This window comes from Chelmon rostratus, chromosome 2 (genome assembly GCF_017976325.1).
Source record: "Chelmon rostratus isolate fCheRos1 chromosome 2, fCheRos1.pri, whole genome shotgun sequence".
Taxonomy (NCBI): domain Eukaryota; kingdom Metazoa; phylum Chordata; class Actinopteri; order Chaetodontiformes; family Chaetodontidae; genus Chelmon; species Chelmon rostratus.
This window is the reverse complement of record NC_055659.1, coordinates 16500817-16514142: the sequence shown is the minus strand read 5'-3', so window position 1 is coordinate 16514142 and position 13326 is coordinate 16500817. Positions and strand designations below refer to the sequence as shown.

Below are 13326 nucleotides of genomic sequence, written 5' to 3'. Positions count from 1 at the left end.
CTGCTGTCCAAACGCCCCTCTGACACCCCGCCCTGTAGCACAGTTTACCTTCCAGCCATAAAGTCTCCACCAGGGGTCACTGCAGCGCAGAGAATCCCCTCCACTGCCCTACTAACGCCACAAAACTGTATGTAGCCGCCCAACGCTTCACAAAATAACACCAAGGAACCACCTGCAGCAGGAGGGAAAAAAGCTCTCTCTTTAACAGGAGATCAAACACTGAAATCAGGGTGACACACTGTACATCTGCACCAGTTCTGTATTGAATTAACATCACAGGGTTTAAGATGCAGTTCTGTGATCTGCTTTTCTTTGCCTTATTATAAGGATCCTGAGCAGACACAGCCCCACCCCCGTCACACACACACACGCACACACACACACACACGTCCATACCGTTTAATGCACATGCCTGTCTGCACAGTGAAAGGGAGATGAAAGAATGAATGTCGAGGAGCCGGCGTGGTCTGCTGATTGAACAGGTTTTCTCTCAGTGCACTGGCACAGTGAGCCGAGATGAATGTGAGTTTAATTATTGTAAGGTTGAAAGCCTGTCAGTGTTTGTGCTGTGTGTCAAAGCCATGCAGTCTAACACCAAACAAGTTATTTTCTATCACACCTTATGCAGTGATTTCAGCGGGTACATACAGTATGTCTGACGTGCACCTCTGTTCTGGTGCTCTGAACTAGAAAACACTTCCCATTGTGTAGATTTGTTTTACAAGGATCTGTGTATTGTAAGCTCAAGGTCGCTCTGAAGACATCCATTTATGTGTCATTATCTTCCCTTCCCATTCTCTGCTGTATCGTCTGTGTAGCCAGTATTGTCTTTGTTCATCCTGTGAGCAGCAGTGTACAGTATAGTAATATATGATATAGGATGGTATGATTTTTTGTTCTAAAGCCACAGTCTCATCACCCATTATGTGCATGTTATTTAGTAACTAGTGACTCATTTCAGTTTCTCCACCAAAGATTAAAAAGCAGACAACAAAACACTTGAAAACCACATATTTATATTACAGAACGACAGAAAGAAAATGCTGAATTGTGCTGAACGTGAACCACAAAGAATTTATGTTGATTCTTCGGTGACAAAAAGCACAGCTTATTCATGTGAATCTGAAACAGATGCCCATTCCTTGCTTGATGCAGTTTGGATTTTCTCCCAGGAAAAGCACAAAAGAGACATGATTATTGTGCACAAGTGAATCACTAACACTAACTGCTGATGTTTACACACATGTGGAATTAAAATAACTGCTCAAATATGTCCCAACAATGAGTAGGTAATATATATAAGTATATATTGGAGCACAAAGCAGAATGCACAAACTATGTTCACTATGGACCAAAAACGTAATGAACAAGAAGTAGAAAAATCAGCTGTGGACCAAAAGATTTAGGAACTTAAGGAACAAAAATCCAAATAATATTAAACTCAACAGCTAATTCAGTGTGAATGTAAGCCTTGGACTACATGAGCATAACATGCATGCACACATTTGCTCAAATGCACACATGCACACCTTTTCTGTCTATTTACAGAACAATAAACATCTGAAAGTGTCATCGAAGCAGACGGTAGCAATAACTCGGACATGTTACCCTGAACCTTTCATTTTTGTACACACTGATAGCGAGTAGCTAAACTGTCTACAGGTTCAATCTGAGCACATTCAAGTTCCTGTTACATGGAAGAGGATACCTTTATTTATTTTTTTATCACAGTATTCAAAGCCATGGTGTTAATGATTAAATGGACTATATTTATAATTCTGTATATTTGCAGTGTATGCAGGTGTGATGAACAAAGATTTATCTTTTGAAAGTGACCAGTATATATATATATATATATATATATATATACTGAATATTTTCATCTTGTGTGATGCTTATTTAAATTGTATATTTAAAGACTTATCTATTTTGTAGTTTGTGTAGCTAACTCTTTTTGTGGGATGTGAAAACGCTGCTGGGAGGTGGAGGTATTATGGGATGTGAATAGTCTTGAATGGGCAGCAGCTGGTTCTCTGTTGTGTGGTTTTCAGGCTGCACCTGGTGTTACTCACCTGTCTCCACTTTAGGTTTACTGGTCTACTGGTTTTTAGCACACTAGCACCACCTGCATTTACCGCAGATGGTTTACCATTAACCCCCTGACTTTTAATCTGGCGCCACCTGCAGGTCAAAATTTCCTCTTGTCCAACACCTCAGCTGTCCTTTCGATAGCATGCTAACATGCTAAATGTTTTAAAACAAACTTACATGCTGGATATTAGCATGTTTGCAAGAGAGTTACCATTCTAACATTTCAAGTGTTATATGGAACATTAGCATGCTAACACATCCAACAGTTGTTAGCTTGTTAGCATGCTACCATGCTAGCATGCCTGTTAAGATGCTAACAAGCTTTTAGCTGAAATTCTGCATTTGAACAATTTTCAGAACAATATGAACAACAGAAAAACTCGTTTTAAAACACTGACCTATTTCCTTATCAAAATGTGAATACTTGGGCAATCCTCCTTGAATGATCCTTGGTTACTATAGTAACTGAGCCAGGGAGTGACTTCCTGTCTACCATCTGCTAGAATAATCTCCTTTTAAATGAGCAGAATTTATTCTTTTAGTGTTATATTGGATGTGATTACTTTGAGTGTTGAAGTGTTTTTGCAGTTCAAATTAATCCAACAGAACAGCCAACGTGTTATTTCACTGTTTTATTGTTTGACTTTGACTGATTCTGACCAACTTAGCTAACCAGGAACTTGTCCGCCAACACACAAGCACACAGCACGCTTTCGTCTCTCCATCCAAATTCACTTTATTTTACCCAAACTCACTTTTACTTTGTGAAGCTAAGCCTGACAAGCTGCGTCTGTCCTCAAACAGCTACTATACAGAGAATAAACTTTAAAACTTTTTTGCTCCTCTTGTGGTAGATCTAAGGAAAGTAAATTTGTCCCGTCATTTTTCATCCATTCAACAATTTTGTGTCTAGGGAGCATTACTGTGTTGCAGGACCACTATAAACATAAAGTCTTGTTTCATCTCTCGTCTTGTTTTAGTCTGTGTGAGCCAGGCACTTCCTGCTGAGAGTGCATCATGTAGAGATCTCTCTGTTGTCCAAATCTGTAAATAATCTTGTGTAGTCAAATATTCTGACGGTAGATTTTATCCATGTGAAGTATATCAATGTCTTAAAAAGTAACTGTTTTAGCAGTAAATGTAACATAAAGTAATAATGAATGTGATCAATGCACTTTTCACTAGGACTGCAAAAAAGTTAGCATTTGTTTTGTCGTCCTCATAGCAGTAAATTCAAGGTCTGTGTAAAAGCAATATCAAATGAACTGAAGAAGAATTTAGGCTGAAAGAAGCTTGACACATTAGTGTCAGTTAATAGCAATGATTAGGAACTGCCCCTTTTAGCCAAAGGGATGTTTCAACCCATCCTTACAAGTGCTGGAGTGTGTGTGTGTGTGTGTGTGTGTGTGTGTGTGTGTGTGTGTGTGTGTGTGTGAACTATATATTCCCCCTTATTACCTGTGGGTGCAGGGCCTTACTGAGCACACGTTTCAAGCACTGTCTGTACAGGAGACAAGTTTAGCTTCTCTCTGTCTCTTTCCTCAGTCATATTAAGATTGTATGATACTGACAAATTATTGTACAAATTGTGAACATCACTGAAAATATTAATAATAAAGAGTGGACAAGCTGCTGTCGGATTTCTGGATTTTTTCTTGGTCTAAAATTGAGTCGAACATCCGTCATGGTCAGGTGTGACGTGGGCTCTATGGATGGCAATGAAGACTGCTGCAGTGAAATGTGGTGCAGATATCTACGGTGCCCAGAAAATGAATCCTAATGACTATAGTGATCTCTGGACTTTTCTTCCAGAACGGAGGTGGGTAACGTGTGGCCTCCAGGCCATGCTTGAGAGACCGTTTGATCTGGCCTGCAAAGCATCAGTCTTGAATGCAAAAAATCAAAAACGGAAATAGTATAAAATAGTAACAAGTCCATCCGGGTGGTCCCTGAATGCATCACAAATGTAGCGGCTACACTGATGTTACACTGACGTGCATCACAGCCCTTGATAGGAAAAATGCTGCCCTCTCCTCCTATTGTGTTTTTCAGTGAACTGTCTTACTGACTATTGGAGGTATTGCAATGAGATGTGGTAATCATACTCATGATATATTTGAAACTCTTTGGTGATCCCTTAACTTTTCCTCTAGCGCCATCACCAGGTCAAAATATTACTTTGGCCAGTACTTCGTTTTATGACCACGCCGCTACTGTGCCCCGGCTTTTGCACTAATTAGCACTAAACTACTGAACTAATTAGTTAAACTTGATAGTGAACATGGAAATAATTATACCTGCTGCTGAACATCCGCATGTGGCACTGACATTATGAGCGAGTTACCATGCTGATATTAGCATGTTGCTCAGACCACTGCTGTGCAGCCTCTTAGACTTGTTTAACAACACTTTTTATAGATCTTCCATCTGCATTTCTTATGTTTCTTCTCATAATTTGCAGAATAAAAACAACTAAATGTGAAGCCTGAGTTACGTATAACAGTTTTACTGAGTTTTAAAAATGTTGGAGTATTACAGTAATATAAAAACAGCAGGAAAATATGAAAATAATAAAGTTAAGAAAAATACAATGGTGTACAAAACATAAGAAAATGCTGTGTCATGCTGAATTCATCTTTTCAGTTTGATTTACAAAAAAATAGCTGGTTCTTCAAGTAAGACAGGGGTTCCCAAGATGTGGTCCAGGCACTTACAGAGGTTCTCGGGTCAGGCAAAGGGACCCTCTGTAATGGAAAATGTCAGTATAACAGTATGCACTTAGTGAGAATTCTTTACTTCTCTGTTTTTCACGTTGTGAGAAGCCTCCTGTTTTGTCTTTGCTGACACAGAGCGCCAGTCAAGGTAACAGCTTATCTTGACTAACTGAGTGAGTGAGACCTTCAACTTCTCCTCATCCTCACGCTCTGTGCCAGCGCAAGAGCCATAACATGTCGTCATGACCAAATATGGTAGTGTGCCTTATATCATTTCTTGTTTCTGTCTTTCCCGAATAAAAGAGTGGTGTAGCACTGAGAGCGGCAGACTCTCTGTAAAGATGAGAGGCCACGACAAAGACAATACCGTTTGACTGAGCGCTTTATTTCTCATCTCACATGGGAAGGCATAGATGTGGGATTTCCACAACAAACTTGGCGTCACGAACAGGATATCTCGGTGACCACCTGGACTCCTCAGGGCAACGGTGACTGATCATCTGGAAGATAATTCCACCTCTACTTTCTTAGGCTGCAGAGAAGAGAGGGTCATTGACTGAGGAGGACGGGCCGTCGCTACAGATATCCAACGGGCTGATTGAGCCACCAGAGAGAAAAACCTCCTGACCTGGTGAGACGTATTTTTTCTGGTCCTGACTGACTGATGAAATAACTGTTTGACATAATTTTTTTTATCTGGCACTCTAATTTGAAATAATTGTTTTAACGTAAAATGTGTATTTGAAAGTCATATGCTACTAAGGGACAAGGTGGTTTTCCCAGAACCCTTTTCCTACAGTGGTCTGGGACCGTCGGCCTGGGGCCGAAAAAGAGTAGTTTTTGGAAAACTACAGTGGTCTGGGACCACAGAGGTCTGGGACCACAGAGGTCTGGGACCTCTGACCTGGAGTCGCAGGGATAGTTTAAACAAGTTTTTAAGCCTGATACTAAATGAGAAACTGAATTCACAGAGACATCTGTGTCTACAGCAGATTAAGTTGTACTTTAGCCTGCAGCGAAGAGCTCTTCCTAGGATGGCACGAAAGAGGTCCCATAGTGGATGTCATGACGAACAAATACTCACCAAATGCAGTGAAATTTCTCAATGATTGGTCACACAAACATGGGTTTGCAAATGGTGAAAATGAGTATGAATGAGGATAAGAATGTAATGTAAGGGAAAATCTAAGATGTATGCCTCTCTGTCTGGTCACAAGGGTCCTCTCCTCAAACAACTCCTCCACTGTACCAGCCAGCCGCCACACGGCAGACCACACTTGCACCTACAGCACCACCAGCAGTGTCCTCACCAGATGTCCCGCCTCCGGCCCAGCCACCATCTGCCCTGAATCTGGACGAGCTCGAGGGAGCATCTGGGGGTCGAGTAGGTTTGTCTTTGCTGACACGGAGCGCCAGTCAAGGTAACAGCTTATCTAGACTAACAGAGTGGGTGAGACCTTCAACTTCTCCTCATCCTCATGCTCTGTGCCAGTGCAAGAGCCATAACAAATATGGTAGTGTGCCTTATAACTTTTCTTGATTCTGTCTTTCCTGAATAAAAGAGTGGTGTAGCACTGAGAGCGGCAGACTCTCAGCTGTAAAGATGAGAGGTTCGCTCTGCACAGAGCTAAAGACCATGACAAAGACAATACCGTTTGACTGAGTGCTTTATTTCTCATCTCACATGGGAAGGCATAGATGTGGGATTTCCACTACACCCCATAACCCTGAGACTTACAGTAGTTTAAGATCACAATTATTCAATTCAAAATTATTTATATAGTGCTCATCTCATGACATCTCCAACAATTCCCCCATGAGTAAGCATTCGGTCACGGCAGCAAAAAAGCACAATGAGATGTTGTTATGCTGTTATGATGTTTTGTGTCATCATCCCCACTAGAACTCGAGCAGGCTTCAGAAAACAATCAAAGTGCGAGGAAATTCAGTCAGGGCGTCATGTGATAAATGCTTCAATAATTCAAAACAAAACTCAAACTAATGAAGGCGTCTCTCCCGTGGTTTACAGTCTGTGTCATCTCAGCTCACAGATCCTGATGCAGCATTTCTCTCCCAGCCAGAAGCCCGGGTACAGCGGCTCTGTGAATACAGCTTCAACCTTGTAAAGGAACATCATACGGTCTGACACCTCGTAGAAAGACAGAGTTCCCTTTCTGAACTCCAGATACACGCCGATCCTGTGATGACTGGGGGCTTTTGTGAGCTGGATGCTGTGAGACCTGTGGCTCACAGAGTAACGTGCAGAGCGATCAAGACTCCAGGAATTTGCATTGCCCCCAAAAGCAGACAGTTCCGTGCGGGATTTCCTGTCTATTCTTTTGTAGGCAAGGGCAATCTCAGCCTTCTCTCCCTCCACCTCTATCTCATAGTAGCAGCGCTCGGCCTGCAGTCCCTCCCTGCACAGCAGCTGGCGCCGGTGCATAAACCTCTCGGGGCAACGAACAGTCGGGCTCTTACACTTGAGAGGGCTCAGCCTCACCTCTTTACCCCCAAGAGAAACAGCCAGGTCCTCGTGCGCTGTGGCAGGGTCCAGGCTAAGGCCACATGCATCTGAGAGAGTAAGTAAAGCATGTGAAGCACTTTGAAATACAGTGGTGGGTGGTTTGGTCTACATGCACTGTGTGGAAGAAACAATCACATCCTTTACTTCAGTGAAAGCATCAGTACAACAATGTGAATACTCCATTACAAGTAAAAGTCAAAATCCTACTCAAGTACAAGTACAGAAGCACTATCAGCAAAATGTTAGTAAAGTATGAAAAGCAAAAGTACTGGTGCTGCAGAAGAACACCAGCTGTGACTGAGGACTGCAGCAATGTGTAAGTCACATTTCACTGTTGAAGCTGGTTGAACTGAAGCCTATTTTGACTTTATATAGAGTTAGGTTGAGTCCAGTGGTTTCCAACCTAAAGCTCGGACCCCTTCAAAGACAGCTCAGAGGTTGTGAGGTGATAAATGGGGGATAAAAGAATACAAAAGAAAGTTCATCTTTTTCTGGGATCTTTGCTTTTTCGCAAAATATTGCATAATTTTTTACCTCTTTGGGCAACAACAGCAACAGCTCAGTTATTCAAATGAAACCATGTCAAAAGTTTAGAGGGGAAACGTCTCTTTGATGGAACTGCTAACAGCTCATGGACATCTGCAATGTGACACACTGCTTTTCTGTAGAGCTACAAACCAAAAACAACCATTAAAGGTCCCACATTGTGCTGATTTTCAGGTTCATACTTTTATTTTCAGTGGCTACTAACAAATGTTTACATGCTTTAATGTTCAAATAACACATTATTTTTCTCATACTGTCCATAGCTTCAGCACCTCTAATCACCCTGTATCTGAAACACGTTTTAGTGCCTGTCTCTTTAAGGCCCCCTCAAGAAAAGCCCAGTCGGCTCTGATTGGTCAGCTCTCACAAGCCTACTGTTTTTCTGCATCAGCTCTGCCTTGTTCTTGAAATAGTGTTGGGGCGTGGCCAAGGGTGATGCTGTGACATCACAACCTAATGGAAGTACTGACGGCTCGTTTAAAGGCACAGTTTCTGTGTGCATGACTCACAGGATTGAGCATTTTGAGATTTTCACAGTATTTAAACAGCACCAAACCTGCTTTATAATAAAGAAGATGTGAAAATCTCACTCTTTGCAATATGGGACATTTAACCTTTACCAATATGCAGTATTTTATAAGCTTATTGTCCTGAAAAGTAACTACAGCTATCAGATAAATGTAGTGAAGTAAAAAGCACAATGTTTACCTCTGAAATGATGAAAAGTAGAAGTTTAAAGTAATATAAACTACAAATACACAAGTACAAGTATGTCAGAATTGTACCTAAGAATACTACTTCAGTTAAAGTACTTTGTTACTCTCCACCACTGTCTGCACGGGAGGTTCAGGTACGGTGGACCTGCAGTGCATTTAAGTGTTAGTCTAGTGCACAAGAAAGTAAACTCACACTGCAGGAACTCTGCTCTGGTTTTCGGCTCCACAGTCTGTTCAGTCAGAGTGTTGTTAACTCCAGGGAGACCTACGAGACAAAAATTAGAGCATCACCACTGAAAAGCTTGTCAAACACACACACTCACAGCATTAATGATGGCTGTGTTCCAGAAGAGTCCCAGTAAGCCATGACAGTGAGCCAACATAGAAAACAACAGGACCCTGAACACAGCGTTTGTTAGTCTTATTAATAACATCTATGCTTTAACTGTGGTGCCATGTCAAATCTTTAAGCACTTAAATGGTCAGTTCACTCAAATTATAAAAATAATGTCAATAAAAACTGTGAAGGTCTAAAAACCTGGAAAAACAAGAACAAAACTGTCTGCATAGCCGGAGAAAATTATGTTTTTATGCTTTTTGTTGTTAAGTGGCCCGTCAAAACCAAAAGTTCTACTTGGAATTAAGGTTTTTATTGAATAAGGCTTCTTCCAGAATAGAGATGCTTGGCAAAAAAAGGCTCTTATAAAAAATCCAAAAATGAAAAATCCAGTAAAATTCACCAAAAGAAAAAACCATAACACAAAATTCTTCTTTTATGGTATGGAGTTTTGTGTCATAAATTGTGCTGTTTGATATGGTGGTAAAATTGTTTGAACCCACAGAGGAGGGTTACTGGAGTTAAAATAAAAAAATGTTATTGTTATATTAGTGGCATGAGGCAATGCAAGAGCCACTTGCCTTCTATAGCTCAAAGAGCTTCTATAGCTCAAAGAGCTATAGAAGGCGAGTGGCTCGAGCGTAGTGGCTCGATCGGGAATGGTGTGCTGTCTTTTATAGCTCTTTCGTCAATAATTCGCAAAGTTATTCGCAAAAAGCTGCAAAAAATTTCCCATAAGAAATTAATGGGAAATTTCCTCAAATTTCAGCCTTTTTCAAGTTACCGCTGCCTCGCCATACTTTCTCCTAGAGACTTAATTCAAACTTTAAAACGCAGATAATTTTGTCGGCTCAAAATGAACCTCGGCTCACTTTTTGATATCTCTTACGGTTTTCGATCCCTGACCATCTGAAGACCATAAAGTTTCTCAAAAAATGCACATAATTTCTGCCCCTACAGTGGGTGATGTCATCAGCTAGAGTGCGAGAGGCAGTGAGAAATCGCCTGATTTTTTTTTTTTAATTGCCATAAACTCCAAATGATGAATAGGAGACACATAATTTTTTGATCCTTTTGTAGACAAACGTCTCTTCTCACCTCTGATTTCAATTTTAAAGGGCTAGCCCCCACCAAATTTAAATAAAGAGGGATTTTGCACCAGCTGCCCTGCTCTGCTGCTCCATGAAAGGTGTGCTCCAACACACCTGGTTCAAATGCTCAGCTCGTTACTGGGCTCTGCTGAGGCCTGATAACGAGCCATTCATTTGAATCAGGTGTGCTGGAGCAGGGATACATCTTAAACATGCAGGGCAGCGGTACTCCAGGACCAGGCTTGAGAAACAGTGGTATAGATAACACCAGCAGCCCCCTCATGCTACTGTCTAGTTATTATTATGTCAGCCTAGCAGGTGTAAATACAGACCATGACACTGTGAGGTACTGGCTTCACATCTTTGCTGCTCCTCGTCCTGCTGTGTCTTCCTTCCTGATTTCTGCTCCTCTCCTCTGCCCGCTGTATTGAATAAATGGAAAATAAAGGGCAAAATGCCAGACATACATATATATATAGTGTATATTTTTTAAGAAAACTATGACTGATGTGAAAAGATTTCCAAAAGTCAACAAAGGTACAGCACATACAAGTTTGAAAGATTGAGGTGAACCGTTTATCACAGTATTCCTCCAGGTGCCTCCCGAGCTCTTCGACAGCCCTCTTTGTGAACTCAAAGGGGAGGAGCGGATCCTTGGAGGCACCACGGAGGGGGTGGAGATGGTTTCTTTCACAGAGGCGTCGCAGAGATGGCCATTTCTGTGAGGACAGAGAGAAGAGTCAGAAATGGAAACATCTATTACATCCCTGAGTCCAAAAAAGTTGGGATGCTGTGCAAATAAAACAGAATGTGATAATTTGCAAATCCTTGCTGACATATATTCAACTGAAAACAATACAAAGACAATATATTTACTGTTTCACATCATCAGCTTCATTGATTTTTGTAAATATCTGCTTATTCTGAATTTGATGTCAGCAACACATTTCAAACAAGTTGAGACAGGAGCAACAAAACACAGGGGAAAACACCTGGAACATGCTTTTTAAGTTTAACACCCCCTCCCAAGTTGTTGTTTCAGATTCAGGTAAAGACATCTCATGGGGTGATCACAGTACCGCCAAGAAATGGACATCATTGTCAGTCTGTGCCAGGCAATCCAGCTGAGCACTCCTCTTCCTCATTTCCTCCATCTTCTCCTGCATGGTCTGTAGGGAGGTCTGAACCTGAGCTGCCGCCGCCCTCTCCTGAGCTCCGATCAGCTCCTTCACTGACAGGTAATGTCTCTGGAGGGAGTCAATGAGACTGGCCATGATGCTCTCACAATAGTCCTCTGTGTTTTTCGCCTCCTCCTGTTTTCATACACAAGAGTATTTATCTGTTTTATTGAGTTAATACAGCATGGAGATGCTGTGGCCATATGTTGTCCTCACCTGAATCTGTTTGAGAGCATTCTTGCATTCCTCCTCTCGTTTCTGGAGAACCTGCTGGGATTTCATTTGCATGTTCCTCAACTCCTCCTTCAGTGTGTTGGACAGAAATACAAACTCCTTTAGCTTTGTGAAATATGTGCTGTAAAACACCCTTTTTGTGCCTGTTGAAGTGTATAATGTGTGTGTGACGTGGTCAGATTTGGAAGGTAGCTGCTTCTTTAATGCCTTTTCTCCACCATATGAAACACTTGACCCATTCACATATCTGTGTTTGTAAACAGGCAGTGAAGGTGACTGGAGTGAAGTGATCACTGCTTTGTTTTGCATCAGTAAAGGTTAAGGAGTTGGATGTTTGACTTGTCTTTAAAAAGTAGCAACTCTATATATATTTTTTGAAGTGGTCATTCCACAGCTCCGCCTGCAGCTGGAGAACCTGTTTAGTTTGGGTGGAGTAGTTTGGCAGCACGCACAGACCTTCCACATCTCACAGACTGGTTACTGTAAAGTCTCGTTCTCTAACTAACTTTTTTTTGGAAGAGGCATTGCATCATTCTTTATGTTTCTGTTTACGTACCTGTTTCCTCCTGCTCTCCCCCATCACTGATCCGATGGTGTGCCCCATGTGCTCAGACGAAGCGCACACTGCACATATGATCTGCTCATCGGTGCAGCAGTAAACATCCAGGAAGCTGCCGTGCCTCCCACACAAAGGGTTTCCCGTTTCTCTCCAGCTCTGCCCTCTTCTCAGGGCCTGTGCGGACACGCATGGATGCGTCTGTCTCCAGCTCTCGGCATCCCGCTGCTCCGTGTCCCTCACCAGCTCGGCCAGGGTCGTGTTGCTGATCAGCTGGGGTCTGGAAAGAAACTCGTGGCCACATTCGGGGCAGCTGCAGAAAGAGTCGCTCCTCTCGTCGCCATCCCAGCGGTCCTGGATGCACTGCAGGCAGAAGTTGTGGCCACAGGGGACAGTCACAGGACTCCTAAGGATCTGGTTGCAGACCGGACAGCAGAGGTGGTTCATTCTCACGGGAATACGAGGCTCTGCCATGTCTGAAGGCAGGATGTCACAAGTTTAGTTTCGTTTCCTGCTCAAGTGATTTAGCAGTCTTGTGTTTCGTTCGTGTGTGTGTGGTTTCCTGATGTCGGACTGAAGATGGGTGTGACTAAATGATTTGAATTAAGTTCAAAGGGGAGGGAGAAGAAGAGAAACACAGTGTGTCAGAGCTCTAGGAACATGATGTGAGAAATTACTTGAAGGGCTTTCTCCCTGCTGTGAGGTGGTTTCTGTTATTATAACTGCTGCATTTTGCTCCGTGTAGATTTCTCAGGCATAACAAGAGTGCTGCTGATGGTTTTCCATGCAGCCTCTCTTGTTCTGGCACATCATCATCAGCAACCAGTTAAAAAGATCACAGAAAGACCGTTCTGATGGCCTCTACAAACTGACCAAGCATCAGTCTGGGCACAGATCATGAGCCTCGTCCACAGTCCAGTGAAGTCCAGGTCTTGGTTGTTGCTTGGTTGTATGCTTTAGTGATATTTAACTGTTCACAAGTAGCTACTTTGTGCCTGGAGTTGCTAGGACTGCTAAACTACCCCCCTGTCTGTCAGTAAGGTTGGAGCAGAGGACTGAGGATACCGGATAGAGCTAATCCCTCTCTTGAGGAACAAAGATTAGCATTTCTAACATTTTTAGAGAAATGTTAGAAAACAAAGCGAGGGAGAAAAGACCCTCACCTGGGCCAGGTGGGCTTAGATCCTCTTTCAAGCAGTTCCACAATACAATAATTACCAGTACTGACAGTGGTTGGGATGCCCTGATGAGCTGCAAATCTGAGGATGAGATGGGGAATCTGCAGCGGGGTTTGATGATTGATTTGAACACCCATGTTGCTGGATGTGAAAGAGGGAGT

General features: G+C 42.3%; 1 protein-coding gene across 1 annotated transcript; it reads right to left on the bottom strand.

Annotated features, from left to right (window-relative positions):
- Positions 1-6471: 6471 nt before the first annotated feature.
- LOC121619990 (tripartite motif-containing protein 16-like) lies at positions 6472-12520 on the bottom strand. Its single transcript, XM_041955924.1, has 7 exons — positions 11988-12520; positions 11414-11500; positions 11099-11332; positions 10570-10738; positions 10352-10441; positions 8785-8856; positions 6472-7376 (listed from the first exon to the last, which is right to left on the bottom strand). Exons 1-7 carry the CDS (start codon positions 12459-12461, stop codon positions 6841-6843), a joined length of 1662 nt encoding a protein of 553 aa, XP_041811858.1. The 5' UTR covers positions 12462-12520; the 3' UTR covers positions 6472-6840.
- Positions 12521-13326: the final 806 nt, after the last annotated feature.

What these genes read in the sequence shown, in the direction of transcription:
- LOC121619990 (XM_041955924.1), bottom strand. Translation starts at nt 12,461, where the DNA reads ATGGCAGAGCCTCGTATTCCCGTGAGAATGAACCACCTCTGCTGTCCG. An exon ending in GGGAGAGCAGGAGGAAACAG is followed by an intron (nt 11,501 to 11,987) that starts GTACGTAAACAG and finishes AACACACTGAAG; the next exon opens with GAGGAGTTGAGGAACATGCA. An exon ending in CACCTCAATCTTTCAAACTT is followed by an intron (nt 10,442 to 10,569) that starts GTATGTGCTGTA and finishes TATTCAATACAG; the next exon opens with CGGGCAGAGGAGAGGAGCAG.